Source organism: Anser cygnoides, chromosome 13, assembly GCF_040182565.1.
Source record: "Anser cygnoides isolate HZ-2024a breed goose chromosome 13, Taihu_goose_T2T_genome, whole genome shotgun sequence".
Taxonomy (NCBI): domain Eukaryota; kingdom Metazoa; phylum Chordata; class Aves; order Anseriformes; family Anatidae; genus Anser; species Anser cygnoides.
This window is the reverse complement of record NC_089885.1, coordinates 12,581,328-12,609,315: the sequence shown is the minus strand read 5'-3', so window position 1 is coordinate 12,609,315 and position 27,988 is coordinate 12,581,328. Positions and strand designations below refer to the sequence as shown.

The window sequence follows — 27,988 nt, the reverse complement described above, 5'->3', positions numbered from 1 at the left end:
AACTTCAATGGTTTGCTTATTCTTTAGAAGTTATAGTATTTACTTTTTAAGGTCATTTTACTGGAGTCTAAATTGGCTCATCCAAGTAGCTGTGAAAAATTTTGATTTTACTCAGTTAAGATTTGGACATCAGGGCAAAGATATATTTTAAATTTATTTATTGGAATACTCATTTTTTATTTCCCAAACAGGTATGTCAAAACAATTAACTTACATTCTCATAAATATGCTGAATATAGAGTTAGTCTGCTGGATGGAAAGTCTGCCTTCTGAATATGTATTTAGGGAAGCTGTAACTTAAATATCAGTGAAATGCTGAGGATTTTTTGATTGGATTGCTCTTGAGGTCAAAAAGTACAGTATACTTTTTTTGGACATCTGTACTATATACCTCTTGAGTAATTAATTAAATGGGAGTGCTCTTGTATTTTCTGTGTTCAGTTGACTTGCCATTAATGACTGTATGAAACAATATTCTTTTTGTCTATTTGCCTAAAATGCTGTGTGCTACTTGTGGCACTCATTGGGCTCAAGGCCAAAGGAAAGATTAAAATTGTTAATAAAGCTTACACAGAACACTTTGAACCATCAGATTCAGTCCATGGTGTCAGGCAACTGTGCCACTAGGGCATCAGTCCACAGTGTCCATGGAATGCTTCTAAATGCTTGTAGAAGCTGTGGTCCGCAACTGCTTCCTGGAAGCCTGTGCTGCTTAAGACCTACAACTAAAACGTATTGCAAAAGGAACAAGGTCAAGGGTATTATCACTGTTCATCACCTTTGTAGTAGTGAGAATTGTCTAATTAAACTTTACAGATAATCTTGATTAAAAGCCATGCTTCAGTGTACAGTTAGAAAAACACACCCTGCTCATGCTGATGGCTTTCAGTCTTTAGAAGGCATACATTTGGACAGAATATTACATAGATATTAATGCAGGTTTAAACCTATATGACTGTCTAATAGGAAATATATTTGCTACTAATATAATCCATGCCTACCATTAGAATTAAAAGAATTGCTTTTAACAGCAATAGCTAAATTCTCCAAAAAATACTTTTGAATGAAATAAAACAATTCTGAAATTGCATGGATGTGGAAAGTATGATAATTGTTCTTTCCTCCTTTAATTTTTTGAGACTCTTTTTCTTTCTTAAACTCTTGTAGATTAAAAATTTGTTCTTTACACATGCGGTGTTGTGCAAAAATTCTGTATAGGCAACTGTAGATGGGTATATAGAATCTATATATTTTAAAGGATGTTTATTTTCCTTTAGCAAAGTTAAGCTGGTTTCTTTATTCCTTTTTTTTTATTATTATTTTTATTTTATTAAGCAGCATAGAGGACTTTTATCCCAATAAAAATCACGGACCAGACTCTGGCATTGGAAGTGATAATGGGGATAAAAGATTGTCCACAACAGAAGTAAGTATTTTTTTTGCTGCTGATTTTGTCTAACTTGTTTTATAGATTTTTTTCCTTTTCTCCTTTGTCTAAATTAAGAAATGTTTAACTAAGTTGCAGTTAACATCCTTTGAAATCTGTACAGATGAGTTTAAACCATTAGACTGACAATATCAGACACATAAATTATGTATTGTTTTGACTTTTCTGGTTACGTTTCATTCCTGTCCAAATCTTACACATTTTCAAAACTGAATTCTTATCTAAACAATTGTTTGGATCTTTTCGTGTATAATGTGTGTAATCATGTTGGCCACGTGACAAAACTTACTTAATGTTTGCTTTAGTTACTAGTAAAAAGAATATAGTTAGGAAAATTAAAATACATTTTATCTAAACTTAGTAACTAAGGAAACTATGACATATGTTAATTAAACCTGAGTTTTGTATATCTTAATAATCTCTTGTTTAAATTTTAAAAAGAACGTCTGGATGATCTGCTAGGTCTAAAGTCATAAAAATTCTCACAAATTATCTATTTGTAGAAATCTAGATTAAGCAGCTGTAAATAAATGATGTCAATACTGAATAGTGAGAGCAGTATATATATATATTTATTTTTAGAAAGAATCATTGCAAATGCAGAGTGATTGAATTGAAAACTGTACAACAAGGAATATTACAAGTGTTTAAGTGAATTCTAAATGATGGGAAGTGAAGCTGTGATTTTTTTTTTCAGTAGTCTTACTACTTGGAAGCTTTAGATAGGGAAGTACTTAAGTGCAGATTTATTAGCCCACTGACCAGAATTGGACTAGAGCTCTTTGAACAAAATACTGTATTTCAAAGGAAACTGAAACAATTACTTTAAAAAACAAAAACACCGAAAAAAAAAAAACATGAGTTGATTTTTTTCTGCCTTGGGAGCCATTCCTCATAATAGGGTCTGTTGTATTTGTGATTTATTAGCAAATCATATAATAATGTGATCTATATGCAAGTTCTGTATTAAATATGACTGTCTTTGCAGCCATCTGATGATGATACAATCAGCCTTCACTCCCAGGTATCAGAATCAACAAGAGAACAGACATTGAGGAATGACAATCATGTAATGGGAAGTAAACTCGATCCACAGAAAGGTAATATCTGTTGTGCATCTGTCCTTTTAGGTAACGGAATTGCTTTTTCAAAGGAAATCTAATTTAAGAAAACTGCACAAAATTATATCATGGCATATTGGAATTTTGTTTTTATCATTTCAGAAAACAATGTAATAAAATAATAAATAGAGAAAGGAAGAAAAATATTTCTTTAGATGAAGAAAGGAGACATGATTTAATTGTATTATCTTTATCTGTCATTTTTCATACATACTTCTGACTCTGAGGAGTAATGTTTGGTTGAGACAGCTGTTAATATTATCTTTTCTCTTCCTTATCAATCCTCACTAGACCAGGAGGTGTATGATTACATTGATCCAAATGCAGAAGAGGGAGCTGTTCCTGAGCAAGGAGATGTGCAGATCGGACCATTGCTGTCCTATATCAAGGTAGCATAGATTGATTTAAAAACAAACAAAAAACACACACTAATTCAGCAGGCTTTTTTTTCCTCATCTCAAGTCTAATTTTATTTTTCATCCTGTGTAAGGAACGGGGAAAACATCCTGAAAAATCCCAAAAGATAGAACAGAATGAGGACTGGGCAGATGAAAAACGGTAAATCTTTTCAGTCTTTTTTGGGAAGGGTGGTTTTGCTTTTAAACACCATCGAGGAAAGAAGTCTTGTTGACCAGAGTTCTCCTTCTTGGACAAAAAAATGAGCATATTGGAAGAGCTTCTTACTTCTTGTCCAAGCAAGTTTCAATGTCTTGCTTTGCTGAAGTCAGGCAAGTCACTAATGTTTAATTTTTCAGACTTCAGAAGGAACAGTCGTTGGCTGAAGAAGATGATGAAATCAAAGAAGTGACTGACTTGAGAAAAATAGCAGCTCAGTTACTGCAGCAAGAACAAAAACACAGGTATTAAAAATAATAGTTAACTTGTGTCACAATTAATGTGTTCTTTAGCCTGTCTTATACCCAAAAGCTCTTCATTTGGAGAACATTTTGGTCCAGTTGATGAGATGAAGCAATAGACCTATTCTGTGTTTCTTTTCGTAAAATTGCTATCTAGAGAAGCTACGATACACCTTTTATAGAGAGGAAGAGATGAATGTGAAATTCTCTCGTTTTTTTTTTTTGAATTAAGTACCTTAAGCATGGTCAATGCTTATATAAGTAGATTATAGTTGACATTAAAATGACTTTGTCTTAGTTTGTGTGGTTTTAGAGAACCTACAAACAGTTTGTGTGCTACTGGTTATTTTTCTTAAAATACAAGGTAGTTCAGGTGATGCTTCCTCTGTTCAGCCACATATGAGATATGTTTCCTATTAACCGAAGGGGAAACTTGTTCAAATGTAATTCTGTCAAATGACTGTGTGTATATATATATAAATACAATAGTGCAAATGCATCCTGATGAGCTGCCTGACTTTCTTAACTTCATGTTGGCATTTCAACAGAACAGTTCTTGAAAATGATAAATAAAAAAAGAAGACTACTAAAGTAATGCAACAGAAAAAGCTAGCAACTGTCTTAGGAAGAGGAGGAGGGAATACCTGGAGTCGCATAGGAAGCGAGCAGGAAAGGATAGGAACTGTGTTGTCTCTGGTTCCTTTACCAAGCAGGCAGAATACCAGTGAGGTACATCAGAGACAGTAAGCTCTCTGCTGAAAGATGAAAGTGGTAGTAAATAGTCCATTCAACTACAGTAGATCATTACAGTGGTTTATTCTTCCACAGTCAGGGCTTCAGCTTCATACTAGCATAAGTACTCTTTTTGTACTCTTTTGAATTTCTATGCAATGATGAGATTCTATGCTGCTGTTTTTCTTTTAAGATAACTGCAATACACACAAAGCCTTTAGAGAAATTGATAATGTGAAATGCAGAGCTTTACAAATTCAACAGTGTTGTATAATACTTAAGTAGAACAGTAGAAATGTCTTAGGGGGGAAAGATGGAGTACGTTTTTCCCTGTAACTCCATATAGTGTACTTAAGAATTTGTTGGGAAGGAAAAAAATAAGAATGAAATCTTAATGCTAACATGTTTTTTTATTAACAAAACTATTAAAAAATGAGGAAAAATTCTGTATTTTTATTAAAAGATAAAAATATTTTCTTAATTCTGATAGCTATTTATATTGTGTGTGGGTTTTGTCTGGTTAGATTTAATATTTCTTGGTTATCTAATCATTTGAAATACCAAGCCACTCCTCTTCTGAAGTACTGCAACTTAAATTTTATTTTTGTTATACTTTGTTCTATCTCAATGCAGCAATCTTCTTAAAGGTTTTACTTTACGTATATAAAGAGCGATCTTGTTGGTCAAATTTTACTTCTTAGTTTAGCTTTAAAGCTTTCTTATGTATCTTTAAATATATGGGGACAAAATCACCTCTGAGATAAAACTGTAGTTATTTGCAATTAGTAAAATGTAGTTTAATCCTGATTTTGAATCCATAGTTTGTGGGTTTATAATTCCCTGCCACGAGCAATTCTGAATTGTACCAATTGTGCCATTTCTGAATTTGTGCAAAATATGTACAGCCTGAGTAAGCAGAATTCTCAAAGTGAGCATCATTAAATAATTTCTTACTAATCATATTTCTGTTCATTCAGTGTGTTTTCTTTTAATATTATGCAGTGTTTCTTTTCTTTTTGCTTGCTATGCTAATGACTTCCCTGTCCTTTCCCATCAACCTATCCTGCTTCCTTCTTCCGTCTTTGGCTTTGATGTACATGAAATATGAATGCAGACGAAGGCCATTAAGCTATAGAACTTCATTCAGTGAAAAACTCTTCCAGAGGACAAGGGCAGCAGGACGTGCATCAAGGTATAAAGTGTTTGTAGAGCTTCAGATTTCCTAAGATAAAATGTGGACGAAAGAAACAATTTGGGCCATTTTTTTTGAACAAAAGCAGAAAAAATGGATTGTCTCAGCCTAAGATTTTGTTACCAAAAAATAAATTGCAATGCACTTAATTTTATCTGAAACTAAATAATGTTTCAGGAAAATACTTAATTAGTCAGCTGTCCAAAGCACATTTAAATGGCTCCAAACTAGAAGATTATTTTCCTGTCCCTTTGGCATGCTTTATCTTCATTCTTTTTTTAAAATATGAAGTATTAAAATGTATTTAAAATCATAGGAAAACTTTTATTATGATCTCAAACATAAATTATATAAATATTTCATAGAAGAAGTTTGGCTGAAGAACAGGTATGTTTGGCATTACTTTGGATAGGTTTTAGTAACACTTCGTTTAATGATCATGAAAGTCAAATAGCCTTTGTTGCATAGAATCACTGAATTTACACTAATGTCATTTTTGGTGAAAGCATTGCATCAAAGTGCTTAGGTGACTCAAATTTCTAGTTCTTTTAAGCACATTTTGTCTTAATGGCCATTTATTACTACAGTTTCTCGAATTTCTCATTATCTTCAGCTAAGAAGATAAGGATAGATTGAAATTCACTGTAAAAATGACTAAACTGGCTGTTTCATGATGTTTGATACGTCATAAGCTCTGAATATTAATTTTTTGTGAGACTTATTTCTGGCAATATTGTAATTTTATTCTGGAAAGTACATTTTGAAGTTGTTTATGAAGACAATATAGGGAGCATATGCTGCTGTCTGAATCATTTAGTTTTACAAGCTTAACTTGTCTTAATGCTATTAAATTGAGGTTCACACAGTCAGATTTAAACTGCAAGTGAGATAACTGAGCTCAAAGTTACGACAATATTCGGAAGTCTGAAAATCAATACGTCATTTAAAGTTCATTGTTTTACTGCCATATCTCATGATAATGAAATATAAAAAAGTGCCTACTGTATTTTACTGCCTTCCACTGAATTGCTGGTTTTCTTCTTGTTCTTCCTGATTCTTAATAATTTCTCTATATAATTCAATGTAAATATACTTTGATCTCAGTCCTGCACACTCTGAATTCAGCGTTGAAATGTAATGTTGATACTCGCAATAATTCACCATTAATCATTCCAGTTGCTGTTTAACATGAATCTCAATTGAAAATCTGTTCGTGATTGGTGTTGTATTTTAAACATTCATAATAAATACCTCATATCACCTTCCTGTGTGTGCACATACATGGCGTTTTTTCCAGATTAAAAAAAATAATAATAATAAATCTGAATCTATACTTAACTTTAGGCTTTTTTCACTTATTTAGTGTTAAGGAAAATGGAATTTACACTGGTTCATTAGACTTCACTTAGTTCTTAGCTTGCATTTTCTTACTCTTTTTCTCCATTTTCCAACTCTCCTTTTTTCCCCTGACTTTCCTTTGCACTGCCAGTCTTTCTTCCTCAGCTACCCTCTTACCTTTTTGTACTGACTGACTGATTTCTTGTGCTCAATCTGTTGTTTTCCTGTCTGCTTTAGTTTGACTATCTTGTCTCTTCTAATTTTAGTGAACAGTGAGGCCTGTTGGTATATATTTAATAAGGAAATATTAAAAATTAAAAATACATAATGAGGGAAGAGGAGACTTAATTTTGGTTTGGATTATGTGACCAAGTTTTACTTAAAAATCAGAACTTGAAATATTACAAGAGCTGAAAGCGATATTGCTGATTTGAATGGAAGCAGGATTGGGCTTGGATTTCATATATGTATATACACGCATATGTATTCCAGCTTTATGGAAAATGCCAGCTTAATCTTCAAACTTTTTTCTACAGGAAAAGTTATACTGTGAAAGTAATATATATTCAAAGAAAAAGATTTAACTACAGAGTTGTTGAATAAATATTTTTCTCTTTATAGGCTTCTTAATCATTCAGCTTCAGTAAGTGCAAGGAACAGGCCAAAGCAGCCAATGGAATCTGAAAAATGGTATTTATTTACTTCATCACAGCTTTCAATATTTTATTAAATCAGGTCTGATATTTATTTTATGTTGTTACTGCCGTCTTTTGTCCTAATGTTTTAATACAAGATGAATTTCAAGTTACACAAATTATCTGTTCCAAACCCAGTTTGGCTGTGAATCAGGTAGACAAAAGCCATAATTGCTGTTGGTGTTGCTGGAGAGTACTGGAGTGATAACTGCTCTCTACAGTTCTCTGCAGTTCAGGTACAGATCAGAAAAACTTTCATTGAAACAGAGAAGGGATACTGTGTAAATCTTTCAGTGTGATGCATCCTATTTTGGCTATCTTTTCTCCCTCTGGTAGCTGCGTTAGCTGCGTTATTAAGGGGTTGGTGGTGTATGTGTTCTGTGGTTATATGAACAGTACAGCAACTACTGTTCATTTGCATTTGGAGCTTGACAGTCCTCACAATATTGTTCCTGTTTTTTGGGATTCTGTCACCTGTTGTAGTGCACGGCACTGTCAAGCTTCATGTTACAGAATAATCCAGGAAAGGTTGTATTTACCTTTTGCTGTATCCTTCATGAAGCAAATAGTTCTGAGACTTTTTTTTCTTGGAAAATAAGCAACAACAACAAAAAACAATTCGAGCTTGTACACAAGATCAGATAAACGTTGCAAATTTTTTCTTGTTTTTATTGCGCTGTTATAGGGGAATTTCAGTCCCTCACTAACATATAAAGAGAATACAAAGGCTGCCATATCCCTGAAAAATTTACACTTATAGACCATGTCAGAGCTAATAGATACATACGTATCAAGAGCAGAACTAAATTATTTATTGTAGCATTTCCTGCAATTCTCAGTTGAATAGCATATCAAGCTAATGGACATGATTAGACAAATTTCCTATGCCTAACAGCTTTAAAAAATAGATTTATTGTTTTGAGGCAAACAATGAAGAACAAAGGAAAAGGAATACAAAGTAGCAGAAGCTAAGAAAAGAAGCTTCAATTTCTGTGCCTAGCTGCTTTCTGAATTTCTAGGATTTATCATAATTGCACACAGTGCTGTGTCATTACATTAAATCCCCAGCTGTTAGTCTTGGTATACTGCACAGCTTCTAAGCCTGTTTTCTACTTTAGTTGTCAGAATGTGAATGAAATGGTTGTTGGTATGTTGATAGAAGTGAATTTCACAGAAAGATTTAGTAAGTTTTGAAGTGACACCAAGTCTAAACTTTTCTGTTTTCCTGAGAACTGTAAATAAGCTCAGGCACTGTTCTTGTTCTAGAGTCTGTGAGATTTGGCCATTTTAGTATTCCATGTTAAAACGTTTCTCCTTTCCATTGTTAGTACAAGCTTCTACTTTGCTATAGAGAGCTAACAGTGAAATGAAGGTTGAGTCTTCTAAACACTGAAGAACAGGCATTTTGTCAGCTTTGAACAAATGTTTGGATGGTTGCTTTGAGAAACAAAACAGTGGAGGTGCATTTCTGAAGATCAATCCACATTGTTAAGAAAGGGCTATATCTGAATAAAGCATTGAATAAAGTAGTGTGGATGACACGTCGGCGTACTGTAGAGGAAGCTGAAGAACAATTTGAGGTTTTACTTGCATAGCTCATACTTTTTAGTCACATTGTGGACATGATTTACAGCTAGCCAAAAGAAATGTTGCAGAAAAGCTGCATGTTAAGTGATCACTTTTTTAATATTTTAAAGTAACTTGATCTTGAAGTACACAACAATGTAGTAATAAAATTTCATAATGTCTTTCATTTTAATTTTTAGTGTCTCAACAGATGAAGTCAATTCTCCAGTGTCTCCATACAGCTGGCAGGTAAGTATCTAAACGTAAAAGTGGTAATAGTTTTATTTGCTTTAAGTGGTTGTTTCTTGTGGAAAACCTCTGTGTTAATTTGTTTCGTTGCACACAGGGTTATTATATGTGTATAATTGTGGTGGAAAATAAAAAATAAATTCATAGACTTCAAGAGAATTTGACGTGTTATGTAATGCAAGCCTTTTTAAGAGGATGTGGTACTAGCTGTAAGATCTTGAGACAGACATAATTTTACTTTTTTTTTTGTATTTCTTTGCATATACATTTTTTGATTAACATAATAAAGGAAGCAGAAATAAAGAAAGAACATTCATCAGTTACTTAAAATTGCCAAAGGGCCTGATATTCTAATATGAGGAAATCTTTGGAAATACAGTTTTTCAGTGTTTTAGCCTTTTTGTGAAATGGCCCCTTCAGATTGTCTGCAGTCAGTTTTCATAGAATAGAAATACATATTCATTGTTGTTTTAATAATAAATCATAGAATGGCGTGGGTTGGAAGGGACCTTAAAGACCATCTAGCTCCAACAGCCCTGCCATGGGCAGGGATGCCACCCACCAGATCTGGTCACCCAGGGCCCTGTCCAACCTGGCCTCAAACACCTCCAGGGATGAGGCATCCACAACTTCTCTGGGCAACTTGTTCCAGTGCCTCAACACCCTCTGAGTGAAGAATTTCCTCATAACATCTAATCTAAATAACCCCTCTTGTAGTTTAAAACCATTCCCCCTTGTCCTATCGTTATCTGTCTGAGCAAAAAGTTGCTCTCCTTTTTTATAAGCCCTCTGTAAGTATTGAAAAGCTGTAATGAGGTCACCCCAGAGTCTTCTCCTCTTCAGGCTTAACAGCCGCAGCTCTCTCAGCTCTTCCTCTTAGGAGAGGTGCTCCAGCTCTCCGATCATCTTTTTGGCCCTCATCTGGACCGGCTCTAACAGGTCCACATCCTTCTTGTGCTGGGGGCACAGACATGGTTGCAGTACTCCAAGTGGGGCATCACAAGGGTAGAGTAGAGGGGGGCAATCTCCTTTAGCTGTCTCTGTCAAAGTACTGTAATCTTGTAGGTAAGAACACCATGCAAGTACTTTAAAAAAAAAAAAATCCTAGTCATCCTTCCTGTGTAGTGAATATTCAGATTGAGAAATTAGATGTGCTAGTGGCTAACCACACTTCTGACTGGCTCTTTGAAATTATTTATAGTAGCATTAGATGGCTTCCTAACGTACCTATGAATGTTAGGCTCAGTGCAGAAAAGGATGTTATTTTCTTAAGAATTATTTCACAGTTCATTTTTCCTGTATGAAATACATTTCAGAAGAAAGGAGCTAAGTGATTTCTAGCAGAATCACCATTAAGGTAACACTTCTGTGTCATAAAGTAAAATGAGAGAGGCCAAGAATTTATAAAGTGTAGTTTATAATAATTTGTGATAATGCATGCAAGGTGTATTTACCTTTTATGTAAAAGTACTTCTGAACTTTTCTAGCCACTGGAAAATCAGAAGGATTCAATGGATGAGCAGCATTGGCCAGAAACACAGCCAGTGATTTGGCAGAATGAAGAAAGGAGGAGAAGTAAACAAATTAGAAAAGAGTATTTCAAGGTAATGCAGGGTAGGGTGATGGTGGTGACTTTTTTGTCTTGGGTGCTTTGGGCTCTTTCTCCTTTGCAAGCAATGCAAATTTTTGAGAATGCAGGGAACTGTGTAATTAAGTAGGAGCAAGGAAATGTCATAGGTTGTACTGCTTTTAATTTTTATAGTTAAGCTGTAACTTTATTTGAATCTTTTGAGTTAAATAATATGTATAATGTATTATGTATGAATGTATAATAATAGGGTAATGTGAGAGTGCAGGAAAAGGAGGAGAAAAAAGTCCACTGAAGACTGTGTTTATTAATTATAAGAAAGTAATTTGCAGTTGTCATCTTGTAAAGCTAGAAACTAATCTTCAGTAATTGGTTCCTTCTCAGTTTGGATCCAGTTTGAAGGATTTTTTTTTTGTAGTCTAAGTCAGCATGTTTATAAGAATGATTTATGCATTTTGGTTCTCGCTGCATCAGTTTGCATATAAGAGGTTATTTTCTCTGTATTGATTTTGCTGTTTGCAGTGTGTATCATTGGTCACCAGATGTCACTGTCTGCTTGTGGTAGAACAGATAGGAAGTTAATGCAGCAGCATCAAATAAATTTTTTGTAGAAGAATAGAATAATTCTGACCAGTGCTAGGTTGAGGTAAAATTACATTTCAATTGTGAAATTAGTTTTTTGGATATATGCTAAATATCTTTATGAATCGCTAGGGAATTTAAAATAAATTCTCAGGAAAAAGAGAGCATGCCATATAACTGAGATATATTCTTGTGATTAAAGTAGCTATTAATTTAGCCCCCTCAAGGATTTAGGGGGTTGTATCTTAACTTGAATTCTTATGACCTTCTTTCCAATGTTTGCATCCTTAAATTAATTTCACTCTGCAGTCTTTGAGGGGAACAGGACAAACTTCTAAAACAGAATTCAGTCATTTGACTCGTTAAACTATACATGTTTAATGTGCTGTTTATACAGAAGATTTGCATCAGTGATTTCTCATCACTTTAAATCTGTGTTTAAATCCTAATACAGACTTCAGTTCTGAGCTTTGTGGTAGAAGCAGGTACCTGAAATCATATTTCTTACAACTATAGTCATGTCTTAGAAAGAAATTAAGCTGGTTTTACCAGTAACAAAAAATACTGTCTGAGAGTTCCATTTACAAAGATAAGGCAATAAGCAAATGTCTGTCTTCTATAGCAAACTTGGGAGGGGGGACACGACAGCAAATTCATATTGAGTCCATATTTTTTTGGCAAAAAAGCTCACTGAATAATCATGTCTGTACCGCCAAACATGAATGACTATCTTAAGAATACCTGCCAAGTTACTGCAACCGGTGTTATTAGAACAGGAATGATTTATTTAGCTCAGCATCCAGAAGTATTTATAGAGCATCTTTATTATACATTCTGTATATTTTTATTGTGAAATTGTACAGTGCACCAGAATGGTAGAAAAATGCTTGTGAGAATCAGAACTCCTTTTCTTGTAGAATGTCTTTGAAGCCTGTCTAGCAACTCAAATTTTTATTGTGCTAAATACGTTAACAAACAAACAAAAACCTTAACCATCTAAGACAATTTTATCAACCAAAATGCATTTTTGCTGGAGGAGTTTGTGGTTGCTTTGGATCCTAGTTCATCCAAGCTAAAATTCTGGATAGCACATCCACAAGAGAAAAGAAATTACTACATGCTAGCTTTGGTATGGTTAATTATGGTGGAGAAATCTGAACACGGAACTGTCAAAGGCCTGTATGAAGGCACAGAAAAATAATATTTGGCTTATGAGCTCCCAAATTAGTATATTCCCTTGTAAACATGTAGGAAATATTTCATTTCAGACATACAGGAAATATATCCCAGAAGCAAAATGCACAGTCATGAACGTGTATAACATGTCACTACATGACTCCAGGACTTCATGCATTCTGTTCATTGGTTCTTTTTTAACAAAAAAAGACATCATTCAGTAACTCTTGAAAAGACACTTAATTTGTAATGAAAATGAATGGCAGTAGGATTCCTAACAAAGATTATGTTTGTCCTAGACTTTGATTTTCAAAAGAAACGCTTTTTACCATACACTGACATATATGCATTATTCAGCATGTAGTTCAAAATTTAAAGCTGTTCAGAGTGCTCAGAGTTGTAACTTTGAAGGAGACAGGCATCTTCTATGTCTAAGTAATACATATAACTTTTATATAACAGAATTATGTAAAGTTCCCTATTTATTAATGTTAAAAATGTAGTTGCAAGTCAATTTTTTCTTTCTGAGAAATTCTTCTATCTTCTAACTAGAATCTGTATGCACCCCTAAAAATCTTTGAAGGAAAGCTATCCTTCCAGTTCCAAAGTTAGTCTTATTAATCTATCCTGTGTTCTATATATATCATAAAAACAGGTAATGTGTAATGTAAGTGCGTAATGCACTTAGTTTTGTGGAGATGTAACTCTTTCTACATGCATCTTTTTTTTTTAACCTCTGGAGACGAATACATTTATTTCCCTAAATACTGCTTTTATATATTTCTTGTATTGATCTCTCCTTCATTCCTACTGTATTTCTCAGATAATCAGGAAGTGGGGCAGAAGCAATGTGCAAAAAATCAGGCAGACGTCTTCAGAAAAAGCAGTGGTCTTAGATAAAAGTATGTGATCAGGCTTTGCAGTTGTAAAGGAAATCTTGCCTTTTAAAACTTTTTTTTTTCTCATTGTTTTCATTTTTTACATTGTCAGGTCAATCTAGCCAAGTATAAGCAACCTTAAGAGCTACTTTTACAGCATGTTTCTGTATGTAACTTTCATGGGTTGCACATTTTTTTTTTCCTAACAAAAAATGCATGAGAGGAACAGTTATTCAGGTCTTTCCACTTGGATCAAGTCTCATATGTAGTCAGTTCACATTATAAATGTATTTTTGAAATTATCCTATTCTCTCAATAATGTAGTTCTTGAGTAACCTAGGAACTAGATGTTTGTCTTCTGTTTTTTTGTGCTCCTTTGATGATTTCTGTAACATGTTTTTTTTTCCCTTAGCAGCTTCACCAGTAATAAGTAACATCTGAGTGGTATCAGGCCATTTAGTTCAAATGAAAAACATACTTCCATTTTAAAGTAATAATTGTATGTGTTTTGCAGTATAAGTCTTCCAGAAAGAGTTCAAGTGGAAATGAAAACGATGAGGTAAGAAATGGTAATTGCATAAAATATGTAAGAAAATTGTTTTATTTGTTTATCTTCTATGAACACTTACGAGCCACAGTCATGGAACAGGTCTGTGCAAACAGACTTTGCGTTCCAAAGTCATAGTAGAAATATAGCACAATAAATATTATAGTCCTATTTGAAAAAAGCCACCAAGGCGTTACACTGGGGAAGAGTAGGGTAGTTACTTGCTTCAGTAATAACAAAGTTAATTGAACTATCAAGCAAAGGTAATATAAAAGTAATATTCTGTATAAGCAGTGAGCAGTTTCCTTGCTTTACATATTTTTAAATTCAGTTGCTACGAGCTTGTGCCATATTTGACAAATGTTGGATGTCTCATGTATGGTGTTTTTCATAATTTCACATTTTCTTGTTAAATCATAATTTTCATTTTATAATTCCATCTCTTTGGTTTCTTTTTAGCAAGACAGTGATAATACTAATGTGTCCCCACAGTCTCCTGTGTCGTCTGAGGTACAAGTTTGTGGTTTTGTTTTTCATTCAACAAACATTTCTTTGTGCACATTACTTGTGTCACCAGGTTTCCCGTGCAGATATAAAGCTGGTAGTTTCCTTTGAAACTGGAGTTAGGAATATTTCATCATACTAAAAAGTCAAAAGTAGAATCGTAGATGTATATCATAGCTTATTTTTACCTTTGCAACTATCTGATCTGTCCAGGATTTCTTCTTTCTTTTTTTTTTTGACTGTTGTGAAGAAAGATGCATTGTTTTATCTCCATTATTTTTCCTAATGAAAATGGCTAATTAAGATAAATGAAAATCGGTGTATTTTCTAGTTGTCCCTATATGCTTAGGGATTTCAAGTAAAACTTGTCTTTCAGTGTTTTGTACGTCAGCGTAAGGAACCCTGATGTACTGATACTGCTTAAGCGGTTTCATCCTTTATGATTGTCTGTCACCTTTGTGATACAGCTTTACAGTTTCATTCATCAGTTGCTTTCCTTTTTAAGGAATATCCGTTTAGTCTCACTGTGATGGCAGTACTCTAGTAAGCTATAAATAAGCCATGCTAAAGATTAATGTTTCTGCGTGATGTCAAAAGGGAACCTAAGAGAGTGGAATGAGTGGAACATCTCACAGAAACAGTGAAAGGAGTTGAACTAAGGATAGCTCATGTACATAACAGATTACTGAGTACATCTCCCCTTTGTAGATGGTGACGTGAGAAAAACATGATTTTCATATTTGAAAGTAAACATTTCTTAAGAAATTCAGTGCAAGGCATTGGGGAAAATAGTTGTATTCACTTACATCTGGCTTAGAATTCAGTTCACAGAATGTTTTGTTTGAAATGTTTTAGAATAGATGTTAGTTAATCTTAGAATAGATTTTAGTTAATCTGGTGGTGCGTTGTCTTCCTTGGTAAGATAATTTTATCTGCAGTTAATGAGTTTACTTGGATTCCATTTACTTCATAGTATCCCCTTCAAAGCAGTGTTTTACAGTTCAGCAGAAGAGCTTTATTTTAGGCAAGAATAATTTAAATGCTATTTTGATGAAAACAAATGTTAATTATTGTAATAAATGGGAGAAAATTGACTTTCTCTCTCTTAACAGGATTATGAAAGGACAGATAGTAACACTCATGGACCATTTGGTCTCAGACCAAGGTCAGGTAAGCTGCTCTTCTCTAAGATAGCATGAGGCAACAGATGTTTATTCCCCAGGCTGGAATAGATGATAAGGACAACAGATGCATGAATTGAAATGAATGTGAGGGGAGACCACAGTACAGCATTTCACTCAGTGAACTTAACGTAAGCATAGTACTGGAAAAGACATGGTTTGCCAAAGCTTATGTCTAATAATTGAAAGTTCCCAAAGCTGCACAGTGATTTTTTTCTTAAATGTCACTAACTTATTTTCTGCATGTTTTGTCACTGTCAACAGGGAAAGAGTATTCAGTTATTTTTGAAACATGGCTGAGGCAAGAGGGCTTCAAGAGAAGTAGGTTTTTGTAACTCATCCTATAAAAGGATGCATGGATCAGAGCTTTGAAAGGAGTCATATATATTAGTGCTTTGTCTTGGAGGTATTTTCCAGCCTTAATGATTCTATAAGACTGCCATACCCCCAGAAGACAGTTGTATCAGACAGGATTATCTAGGTGATACAGGTGGCACCTTCTGGGCCTTCAAGTCACTTGTGACTTGTAAGCAGTTGCATGAAAATTCTGTTCAAAGATAGTTAGGTTAGTTGGATATACCAGGACATATCTAGCAGTGCATGTCTAGAGGTTTCTGAGTTGGATGCATCCTAGGCTGCAGGAAGATGCAGAATTGAGAGGACCAAGCAGACTTGTTGAACTTTTCAGCCCATTTCTTCTTTGTGCAGTAGGAGCCATTGCCAGCTCTCAGCACTAAAACTGCAGGACCCCTTTTCCTCAGTTCTAAGAGAGTGCTGAATGGCATTATTTTTCTCAGAACACAAGACCCTTGTGTTTTTAAGATGCTTCCAAAGACGTTGTAGGTGAGATGCAATTGTATTTTTCTGTGTGCAAACTACATAGTCTCGTGTGTAAGGTCAGAGCAGTGGTTCCACAAGAATATCTTTAAAATTTCTGTGATTTTTTTTGGTTTGTTTTCTAGATGTCTTGCTAAAATCCAAACTGTTAGAAACAGTAAAGTATGTTCTAAAGATGGAAGTACTGCTTTTTTTTTTGCTCAAAAGCATAGGGTAAAATACTTGAGGATACAGTGGTATTGCTATGCAGGAATTTGTTCGCAAGGATTTTATAAAATACAGTTGTTATTTGAAGGGTTTACAAGCATGATGAATAGTAAAGTGAATGGTAGCTAGAGTATTTAAGACATGCTTTTTTAAACAGAGCTCTGAACTGTTGGGTAAGACATTCCATGTTTTTCAGTTAGTGCTTTAATAAGCAATTACTGTGTCTCTGTGTATCACACAGACATATGTACGTATATTTAAAAAGTATTCCATTTTAAGTTGGATCAGGGAGTCCTGTTCCTTTCTGTACTTTCCTTAGTCTTTATGCTTGATTAAAACATAATGAAAACACTTTCAAAGCTAGCTTGCAAGATACGCTTGCAGAAGTACAAATGGAATCATATACCTTAGATATTTGAATATTAAAGTCTATTCTGTCTCTAAAGTCTATTCTACGTCTGTTTTCTAGTAACCCAGTTCCACTTAAATAGGATAGTTTGTGTATTTTGTTTGAAAAACAAGTTTCATAGACAGCGTCTTTTACATCGCAATACTGAAATATATTTATTCTGTAAAGTGCCATAGGTTTTTTACCCACTGTTATCCCTGGAGATATTCCTCCCCATCATTACTTAAAAAAATAAATCTGAATTCTGAAAACTAACTTTGCTAATGTTCAATAGCTTTCAGCCGTGCATCTCGCCAAGACTATGGAGCAATGGATCCTGGATTTACAATGAGGAGGAAAATGGAGCATTTAAGGGAAGAAAGGGAGCAAATAAGACAACTTCGCAATGTATGTACCATTGTTTATGATGTGGGTGCAGTATGTTTAGTTTGTACCACAACTCAAACCTTTGTAATAAAAGCCTACAAGTCATTACAGATATACAAAGGTGTCTCTGTAGTGACATTCCTTTCCAAGCAATTTTATCTAACAGGCTCCATTGTTACTATTTTTTGGTCCAACCAAAACAGGAACCAGGAACTAAATGTTTTTAGTTTAGGAAAATGAAATGAAAAATGAAAGGGTTTTTTTTTTTAGGTTTTTGGTGTTCTTAGGGAGACCATAGGTCTGCTTGTGTGTGCTATTTGACCTGAGATTTGAAGAAAGCTGGTCATAGTCTTCTGAATACTCAAATGCTTTTTGAGTGTAGAAAGTTGCTACAAATTGCATAATACTGAATAGAATCTAAGTGTCGGAATTCTGGTAATTTTTTTCTGTCCTATATAGTTCTGTTCTTAAGATATTTAACAACTGTAGTTGACTAAATCTACCATGAATGATAAATACTGTTGTAGCAGCTCTGCTTTCAAGGGCAGTACTAACTTTAAGTGTGTCTTTGGAGGCTGTTTCTGCCCTGTCTGGTCCACTTCCTGAGCAATTAAAGCTTGTTGGAATGGGATAAAACATTTCCTACTTCCTTTCTCTTGCAACACAAGTGTGGGTACTTCTTGGCCACCCTTTCCTCAGCTATTTAACTGCTACTTGCATGAATGGCTTTACTTCGGGATTGTGACTTCATCAGTGGCTGTGATCCCTCCTCCTAGTAAACTTGCATGTGATTTCAACCCACAAATTCCTCCCACTAACAGCTGATGAGGGATTTAGCCTAACATTTTGCTCTTAAATTCTGTGCTTTCCTAGGAGTAGTGGGTTCATCATAGGGCTTTGAGAGCTCTGTCATGGTAGTTGCTGGCTGAATGTCTGTCAACGTATATGGTTGTGTCATTTAAAAAAAAAAAAAAAGCAAAGGGAATTATAAGCTCAATGATGCAGAGAAAAGTATTGTTGTACTCAGTGAAGTGTGGATTGGTTCCATTTACTTCATGTTAATATTAAAATGCCTTTTTAAAACTGCATGCTTTAAAATACAGTCGATTTAAAGTAATAATTAGGTAATGTTGAAAGTAACTTACTTATGGGCTTTTTAACAGAATCTTGAATCAAGGTTAAAAGTAATTTTGCCAGATGATATTGGAGCAGCATTGATGGATGGAGTAGTTCTTTGCCATTTAGCCAATCACATAAGACCACGCTCTGTTGCCAGCATTCATGTACCATCGCCAGCAGTGGTAAGTCGCTTATCTTACTTTTGTTGCATCTTATGTGAAAATAAGCTTTTGAAGTTCAATACTAAAAAATCATGTATCATATTTGCTATACTAACTGGCTACATTCCTCACTTCAATTTTTCTTCAAGAAGCATTAAACAAGGCTTAGTTTAGTTTAGCTGTTTTTTTATACTTGAATCTTCATTGAACTTGTTCTAGTTTCTGCTTAAGCAACTGTTACTGAATTTGCAGAAATATACAGTCCTTCACAAATATGTGATGAAAATCTAATATCCTGTCTTTACAGCCTAAACTCAGTATGGCAAAGTGCCGAAGAAATGTTGAAAACTTTCTTGATGCTTGTAAAAAATTGGGTGTTCCACAGGTATGCTAATTGTTTTATTGACTAATATAATCACAGAAAGTGTGTCAGCAAATACTGCAGTTGATTTTTTTTTCATGGGGGCAGAAAGGGAGCAGTAGTGATTATTACACTGACCAGGGAACTTAAAGGTATAAAAAAAATTTGTCTCCCTGGCCTTCTGGCCTGTGGTGTGAACTTTGAGGAAACTATGGGTTTCCAGTTATTTCCCAATAGCACAAATACTGACTTCCCTTTAAAATAAAATATCGTCTAAACAAAAGAACTGATGTGAGAGGATGATGTTGTAATATTTAAGTCTTTTGTTTAGCAATTCATTTTGGCAGGAATTTCAGTGTATGCCTAGTGAAAACCCTGCAGTTAAAGAAATATATAACCTAACTGCAGTTGTAGCTCACTATTCATGCTCCTTTTGCCCAACTTCCATACTTTTCCCCTTGCCATACTTCTCTGTGCAAGAGAAAAAAATGAAAGACCAAAACATTTCCTGTATATTATGAGACACACAAAACTCACCGCATTTCAGTGGAACAAGAAAACAGATTAATGGATTTAAAACCCTGGGTTGCTGCTCTGCCACAGCTTCCATCTTGCATGGAGCCACAGGACTTTCAGAAGTCAGGGATGCAGAGATTCACCTCCTGAGTTCCGTATAGCACCATCTAACAGAGGGGAAGAGTATTTAACTTCTGCTGCAAAAGTCTTTTGAAACTGAAAGATGACTTCCTTGGAGAATGATTCATTACTGAGGGCCAAAGTCTGTCAGCACTTCTAAGAGGTCCCAAGGGGAAAATTAGTAATATGCTTCCAAAACAGCGAAAGGAAGAAGCAGACCAGCAGTGCCCATCAACCTGATTTTCTTGCTTTACTTTTGTAAAGAATGTCTTTGGTTTTAGGGAGTTAGCACAGTACTTATGTATCTTAGCTTAATATTTTAAGTAAATGTTCTTTTTTTTGCTAATTTCTGCATTCATAATTAAGTATTTTTTTTCACAATTAAACAGTCAGATCTTGGATATAATTTCTGAGTGTTCTGTTACTGTAGAGAACAATGTGCAAAATTTAAAGCCGAAGACATTTTCTATGCAAATGTATAACGTGTGACTTCAGAGAGAATGCTTTTGTTACCTAGCTTGGAAAAAGTGAATCAAGCTTAACGCATGTACTACTTTATTTTACAGGAGAGACTTTGCTTGCCCCATCACATTCTGGAGGAAAGAGGCCTTGTAAAAGTTGGCCTCACTGTTCAAGCTCTGCTTGAACTGCCTACACTGAAAGTATCTCAGCTTTCCTCCATGTAACATGACTTCTTGGAAACTAGACAACTTACCGTTTGATTTGTTGGATTGCTCTGGAGCAGTTCAGCTTCCTACACGGGAACATCCAAGCCATCAAAAACTAATATCTGTCCAGATGCTGTAGAGCGCCTTACTTTGAAGTTGGACATGAAAACCTTGGAGTCAGCTGACGTTAAAAGACCATAATGATTTTTTGTCTTCTGGATGCACAAAGAGATTTTGGTAGCATCAGATTCTCTTTCCAGTTCATTTAAGTTAAAACCTGCCATTTATCATCTCAGAGTGTTACAGTTAAATGCTGGATTTCTTTTTCTACATGGAAAATGTTTGAATTAGTTTAGAAGTACAAAACCTGATTCCCCCTTGCTTGAATGATTAAAGTCAATCATTTGATTCAAAGGTAAAACAAAAATGTAGCGATGGTATGATGGTAAAAATACAGTGACTGATAATTGTAATCCACTTTCATTCTCTCAGAAAGCTTTATGTGTGTTCTTTATTTTTTTTTGCACTCCTGATTGTAATTTACGCACTTCCAACATTGCCAGTATTTAGTCTGAGTGTATGGTGATTACACAAAACAGTATAGAATGGGAAAAAGGACACATTGAGTTTTTTCCAGTCTTCTAGGTTGGTGCCAAATATTTTTTTCAGTTGTACTGTAGATTGTTTACATGTGAAGTGCCTGTGTAATTGATAACTCTTAATAGTCTTAAACATTTTTGAAACTTCTTTGTTTTAAAATAGATAAAATGGGAATTTTTAAATATTTTAATAGTTTTTTGTAAAATCAATACGTGAAGATTTAAGTAATACTTCACATTTTTGATGTTGGGTGTTTTACGTTTGTTGCACAATTGATAATTCTGTTGTCTAATAATTAGAAAATACTGTAAATACACTTTATTTATGATATTTAATTTGATAATACTTAATCATTTTTTGGTTTAATGTATTGTTGGATAAACAAAACTGTCTACTTTTCTTTGTTTGAGGCAAACAAATATACATGGTGAGTAAGATGAGGACTAGTAATGCATACAGAATAATTTAGGACATTTTGATAAAACTGCCCAAATCTCAGGTTTATGCTGTGACTTTCAGGATTTTATGTAATAATGCTCCTGATTTTACTTTACATTTTTACAAGAGGTATATCCATAATTTAGTCGAGAAATCTGTGTTTATCTTCATAGTGTTTACAGGATTTATTGTGTAATTTACAATAGTGTGTGGCATAGCACACAAATTAGTTTGTACAAATGTCACTTTGCTGAAACATTAGACTTTTCTGGCCAAATTTAAAAAAGAAGTTCCCACTGTGGTGTTCTTTTTGAAACTTTTGAGTTTATGCATTTGCTTACTTCTACGCAGATTCTTGGTGTTTTGAGAACATTCTGAACCAACTCACAGTTGAGTTCCTTTCCAAACAAGTTGCAAATAATTTCAGTAGTAAAACTGTAGTAAAACAGTAGTAAAACTGTTTGAATTAGTTTTTTCTTCACGAATGGGTAGCTCAAATAAAAAAAAAAGTTTTGACTGTCACAGATTTTCTCTTTTAGGCTAAGTTAATTTCGATGAAAGTATATGTTTGCCTATTGTGTAACAGGATTTGATTCTGTTCTTTCCAATTCGTCAAGAAGCCATTTAAGGCTTCACAGCTCATTGAGAAGCCTTAAAACTGTGTTTAAAAGGTGTAAAACTTAATTTGCAAAGTCCTAGATCTAAATCTTAGTTTCTTTAAATAAAATATGTATGTAATCTATATTGCTTTGACCTTTGAAACATGGTATTTACTGTATCTCTAATTGGGTTTTAAATCATTCACATAATACTTACTTTAACAATTTAAATTATTTTTTACAAAAGGCAGTATCTGAAGTCATGCTAAGACTAAAATGAAAAAATAATATATTAAGCAGACTTCTTGTTACTGTGTGCTACATTTGAAGAACTCATTCAAAAGGAGTATTTCATTGTCTTTCAATTCCTTGCTATGTGGTATTTGATGGCAATGACAGTAATGAAGTTCTGCTTCAGTATGCTAGCCATAGAATTGATACCTGTAAATTGCCACTTTAAATTATCTAACTTAAACCAATCTACACTACTATTTAATTGCCATTTAAATGTTATCTTAAAGTAACACTCTTATCCAAATAGCAATAAATTTATGAAGTTATCATATCACAGTGTAAACATTTAAGAATTCCCTTGATGTATCATGCCAGATCAGTTATTTAATCTTAGCATATTACTTCCTAAGTAACATGAGAACTGGATATGGAACTAATGTACTCATTTTGAATTGTACCTCTGAAATTGAAAACTACGGAAATAACATATATTTTTTTAACTACTTTAGAATTCTTCCCCATGGGTTTGCTAGGACCAGTCTGGCTTTGCTGCTCTTTGGAAATTATTATGGCCTTCTTAATGCTTATGGGAAAGGATATTCATGGTACTTAGAGGATTTCCTTCTTAGCATTGCAAAAGTTAAGGCCTTCCAGTATCCTTAGGAACAGTCTGAGAAAAGGTCTGCTATGCCTAGATGAATCTTCTCTCATCTTTCTTTAGGTGCTTCTACAAATAATTCTCTGAAGTAATGATACAATTAGCTGTTACTTTAATGATTTTTAGAAGCAACTGCAAAAGAGATGCTAAAAAAATAATTTGAAGGTAAAATTTTAATTTTGAAGAAGCATATGGGAATTGTTCCTGTCCTCCCTGTACAAGAAGTTGCCTACTATCTCCTCACTTTTTGATTCCTAGCATCCTATTTTTGGTTTTGTTTACTGATCTAGTGACTTCACGTTATTCATTACTGCATGTGACTTCCTCCTCCCTATTTACTTTTTTAAAGTGACTTTTTAACTGTCTTTAGTGAATCCAGAGTCCCTGCTCCAACAATTAGCACAGTTGAGATATTCTTTTCTTATTTTGTTTAGGATGTAATGTCATTACTTAATGTTTGATGCAGCTGATGGATTGTTAAAAACAGAAGCCTAATTCTTATCATAGTCCCTCAGTTTTTCTTCCTTTTGATGTGAAGAAAAGATAACATGAAAAGCTTTAGGAAACTGTGTTAAGTTTTCCTAATATATTTGAGTTAACTAGGGTGCTTTTGTTATTGTGGATGCTATACAAAGTTACTGCAATAATGTGATACGAACTGTAAATTGCTGACAGGGTTTCTGCCCTTGTGTATTTTTTCTATTTTCTATTTTACTGGATGCAGCATCTCGCACATGAATGATCTTTTTTTAAGCAATAATGTCTCAGATATTGTGAGACCTTAGAGCAGTGGCACTGAAATAATTAAAGAGTGGTGACTTCAGACACAGTATCTCAGAAATGCTTCCCATCTATGCTATAACACTGCCAGTCCAGTGTGCTAGTTGGAGTATTGCTGGAGACCCAGAAACCTGTCTACACACATGTATCTGAAGGCCTTCAATAACATAACCAAAAATTAACATTATCATGAAATAGAGGAATAGATTTGAAACAATAAATAACTGACATGAATCATAGGAATTTCTAGGTAAAATCCTAGCTATAATGGAGTCAGTGCGAATTTTGCTCTTGACTTCAGTAAGAGATTTTACTGTTAGATTATGGAACACCTGAGGTAGAGGCAGTGGTGAAACATGACTTAAACTTGTTTGAAGTGAGCAAAGCTTTAGTGTCAATTTCTTGACTAAAAATAGCGATCTGTGGTTAGCAACGGGAAGCTGCTAATGTTACACATTGATTTATATATTTAATACAAATAATCTGATGTGCCATACAGTACTAAGATGGTAGGAAAAATAACTCCTAAGCACTGCTTTCATACTGTGGAATGTATGTCACCTCAAAAAATTACAGGTACCATCAGTTACTTTGCAGTGCTAAAACCTTTATTTCAAATATTTGATAATTTAGCAACACTCTTCTCAGATTGACATAATCTGGCCAAATTAAAAAAAAAAATAAATAGAGAAGATACCTATTTTCACTAAAAGCAAATTTCCATGTATCCTCAGTATTGAGGAGAAGGACAAGTTTGGCATCATGTCCTTCTGCTAATTTTAAAAATTTTAGTACAAAAGGTAACTCTTGTATGTAATGCAGCTGCGGTCTCCCTGTTTGTCTCTGGATAGGGCTGTATACCAATGCAGAGGTCAGGTACTTTAATAATGTACCAAAATCTTAGTCAAATAGTAAGCAAAACCTTATTCAATGTTAAGTCGAGATATATATATATATATATATATATGTATATATATATATATATTTAGTGTCAGGATAGTGGATTTCAACTGAATGCAACGTAAGCATGAGTTTTTGAAGGAGTTTTTGCACTTTCTGTGGATAGGAAATTATTTTGTACCGGTAAGCAAAATTTCTTTTTTTTCCTCACAAAGTCAGGCTAATGCCTGTGTTTATTTTGAGAGGTACATCATATTAAACAGTGACCATTACAACATACAGCTGATGAAATATTTCCAGCTTATGGATAACCCTTTTAAATTATTTTTAAAGAGAAAATGCCACTATGGCCAGGAATTGGAAATAATACAGTTGTCCAAGGAGAGGTTCCTCTGAGTTGCAACATGAGTGTATGTTAAATTGCTTCAGAAGAAAAAGGTTTTTTTGGAAAGAATTAGCAGAGGAAGAAATGTTTCTGAAACTACTTCATGTTGAGGGACACTGGAGGCTGACCAGCTCCTGGTTCATCTTTAACTTGGACCTTTCTGTAGAGGTTACAGTAACGAGAAGATTGGCATCTTTGTTTTCCCAGAGATTGTTTGATTTTGGACAACTATGCCAGTTCTGCAGGATTCATTGTGTTAATTGTGCAGAGGGCACTGTCCATCCCCAGGCACAGGGTAGGGCACCTCGCTGGTGCCACATGCCTTCCCTCTGGCCTTCTAATCAGGCGAGGAGCTACAGTGGGCATGTGTGTCAAGGCTTGTCTGGGTGATGCGCCTTCTGAAGGCATCGTCTCCTTGCTTTGTGCTGCTGCCTCCTTCCCCACTGGCTGGCATTCTTTTAAATAGATGGTTGCAATCTGAACAAAAAAAATCTAAGGAAAGCGATAATATCTAAGAGTAATAGAAAAATAGATGTTTGCTAGTATTTACGTTCTGCCAGTAAAGACATGTGAGACAGAGAAAGCTTGTTCTAGAAACCAGACAACTTCACTTGCTGAAAATTGCACCATGACTCTAGCAGGTTAGGGTCACTTGTCCTCTTGAATGAATAAAAGTGATACTGTTTCCTCTTCAATACGCAGAACACGCTCTGGGATATATGTAATTTAGACATGAGGGAAAGGCCAACTTTTTAATCAGAAATTTTGTCAGATCTTTTTGGTTACCTAATATGAAAGCAAAAAATTCTCTTCCTATCAAGAAAGCACCTTCTGCTGATCTTGTTTGTTAAAATAGAATGTGATGAGCTGAATTCCAGTTTAATCTTGCCACTACAGGAGCAATTCTGGCTCCTGTGTTTTTTACACAATAAACTGCTGCTTTGCTTTATAAATTGTCTTCACGTATTTCACATACTACAGTCCTGACATTATGTATATTAAAACTGTAGTTTTATGCTGTATTTGTTCCATTGCTGTTTTTGACTTCTCCAATATGGGAAGCAAAGGGGATTGCTATAAGCTACATTATGAATTTCTCTGGAAGGAATAGAAGTTATTGTAAAAATGACATCAGGCATTTTATAGCCAACTACAATTTTTAAGAGGGACTTTTAAATTTTTTTCCTCATGCATACACATTTTAGAATCCTGATCTTGAAACAAACAAACCAACTTCAGTAGGTCTTTACACAACTTGCTTAGTCCCTTACCAAACGTTAAAGGAAAAAAATGGCTTGAACTGTGACAGCGTATTAAATTGTTTTGGGAGACTTTCAGTTGAATTCAGTGAGATCAGAATTTCCCTCAATAGTTTTGTAAGTGAGCTAAAACACGAAGTTAGTAATTTAAAATGAATTTGAGGCATTAACAAGGATTTCCTCACTCCTTTCAAAATTGTGTGAAATAAGGCAAACATGATGCTTATTTCCCAGTTCTAACTTTCTGAGGGCAGATTGTGAAATAGCTGCTATTTGGAAATAACCGCAATGATACTTCTTCTTTTGTTTTTAAATACAAGCGAACCGATGAAATCTTTCCAGAATTGCTGTATTCATTTAGGATTTGGTTGTGCCATTCATGGCATGAGAACTCCCACTGTTCAGTATTAAAAGCCTTTCTAGAGCATGTGCAAGATTATGCTTTTTAAATGAAAATGGTAACACATCTGAGTTTACTGAGTTGATGTGATATGGTAAGCATTCCTGCAACTCTGAGAATTCCTAGTTGCAACAATTAATGTCTGTTGTACCAGCAGGTAAATTTTTGATGCTTTTGAGGGGCTTATGGAGGCATTGCAAAAGGGTTGGTTGGTGGATTATGTTGGAAATGTGAATACTCTTTTACTATTGTGTAATGCGTAGAACAAGGAAAATGTGATTGCTTTATAGTTATCACTTGGTATTCAGTTATTTTATTTTATAATTTGTGGTTATAAAACTCAGAAAATACAACATAGCCAAATGATCAATATATAAATGTGTGCAAAACATGACAGAAGTAGTTCTGAGGCACAGTTGGAGAGTGATCATTTAAAAATAGATGCTTAAATTGTGTATATACTTGTAACATCTATTTGATAGCGCAATTCATTTTGCATTTCATGTTCTTGTAAAGTGCATTTTCCACACTTCTGAAGTTTGTCTACCTGTACAATACTGTATTAAGTCTTTTTTTCAGGACTTCCATTATTGCTGGAGCTTCCAACATGTATATGTTTTTTTGTTGTTTTTGAAAAAATGTTCCTACTGTTATTTTTTGTAAATAGTTTTTTTGTATTAAATTTGCATGGATAAAACCCACATTTCCAAAACCAGTGTACATACTATGTGTATAAAATACAAACTGTTTCATAACTCATGTAGTCAATTTATTCAATTTGATTTCACTTCAGTTTTTACATATACTTCAATTTGTACGTATTCGTGGTAAATAATGAGAATTTGTATGTTCTTTCAAATGTATATATTGCCATTTTGGTATGCAATTAGGCAAGTCACTTACCTCTCTAAAGAAATGTTGACTCTTATGCCATGGAGATATATGATACTTCTACACGTGAAGTATGTTAGATTTTTCTGGTTGACCAACAGAAAAATCAATGGTGAGAATAAGCGACGGCAAAGACACGTTCACTTGTAGCAGCGTATTTATTCATTTGCAAGCTTTTCCTGTCTTACACAACATGAAAGCCACCTGATGTCTTCTTACAGCACATCCGTTTGGCACAATATAGTTTTTTTAAAGTAGGATCTGCTTTTCTTCCACACCCTGGGCTAGAGGTAGCAATGGTACAGACCACCTTTTGCTTGGTTTGCAGTCATTAATTCCAGCACTAGGGAAACAGAACTGGCAGGTTTTGCCAGTAGCTATACTTACTTTATGTAGGTTGAAATATATCATTTAACAAAATTGATTT

The 27,988-nt window shown here is 34.3% G+C and overlaps 1 protein-coding gene across 6 annotated transcripts in view; it reads left to right on the top strand.

Moving 5' to 3' along the window:
- Positions 1-27,425, top strand: part of LRCH2 (leucine rich repeats and calponin homology domain containing 2) — a 45,054-nt gene extending 17,629 nt beyond the window's left edge. The window contains exons 7-22 of one of the 6 annotated variants that reach the window (XM_067005370.1): positions 1,336-1,426; positions 2,436-2,547; positions 2,860-2,957; positions 3,059-3,126; positions 3,324-3,428; positions 5,272-5,349; positions 7,309-7,377; positions 9,149-9,197; positions 10,685-10,801; positions 13,936-13,980; positions 14,428-14,478; positions 15,585-15,642; positions 17,381-17,493; positions 18,636-18,773; positions 19,060-19,137; positions 20,316-27,425. In XM_067005370.1, the coding sequence (XP_066861471.1) occupies positions 1,336-1,426; positions 2,436-2,547; positions 2,860-2,957; positions 3,059-3,126; positions 3,324-3,428; positions 5,272-5,349; positions 7,309-7,377; positions 9,149-9,197; positions 10,685-10,801; positions 13,936-13,980; positions 14,428-14,478; positions 15,585-15,642; positions 17,381-17,493; positions 18,636-18,773; positions 19,060-19,137; positions 20,316-20,435 (1,390 nt within the window). In that variant the 3' untranslated portion in view covers positions 20,436-27,425. The remainder of the gene's footprint in view (positions 1-1,335; positions 1,427-2,435; positions 2,548-2,859; positions 2,958-3,058; positions 3,127-3,323; positions 3,429-5,271; positions 5,350-7,308; positions 7,378-9,148; positions 9,198-10,684; positions 10,802-13,935; positions 13,981-14,427; positions 14,479-15,584; positions 15,643-17,380; positions 17,494-18,635; positions 18,774-19,059; positions 19,138-20,315) is intronic. The other 5 variants (XM_067005371.1, XM_067005372.1, XM_067005373.1 and 2 more) reach the window with 5 other exon arrangements.
- Positions 27,426-27,988: the final 563 nt, after the last annotated feature.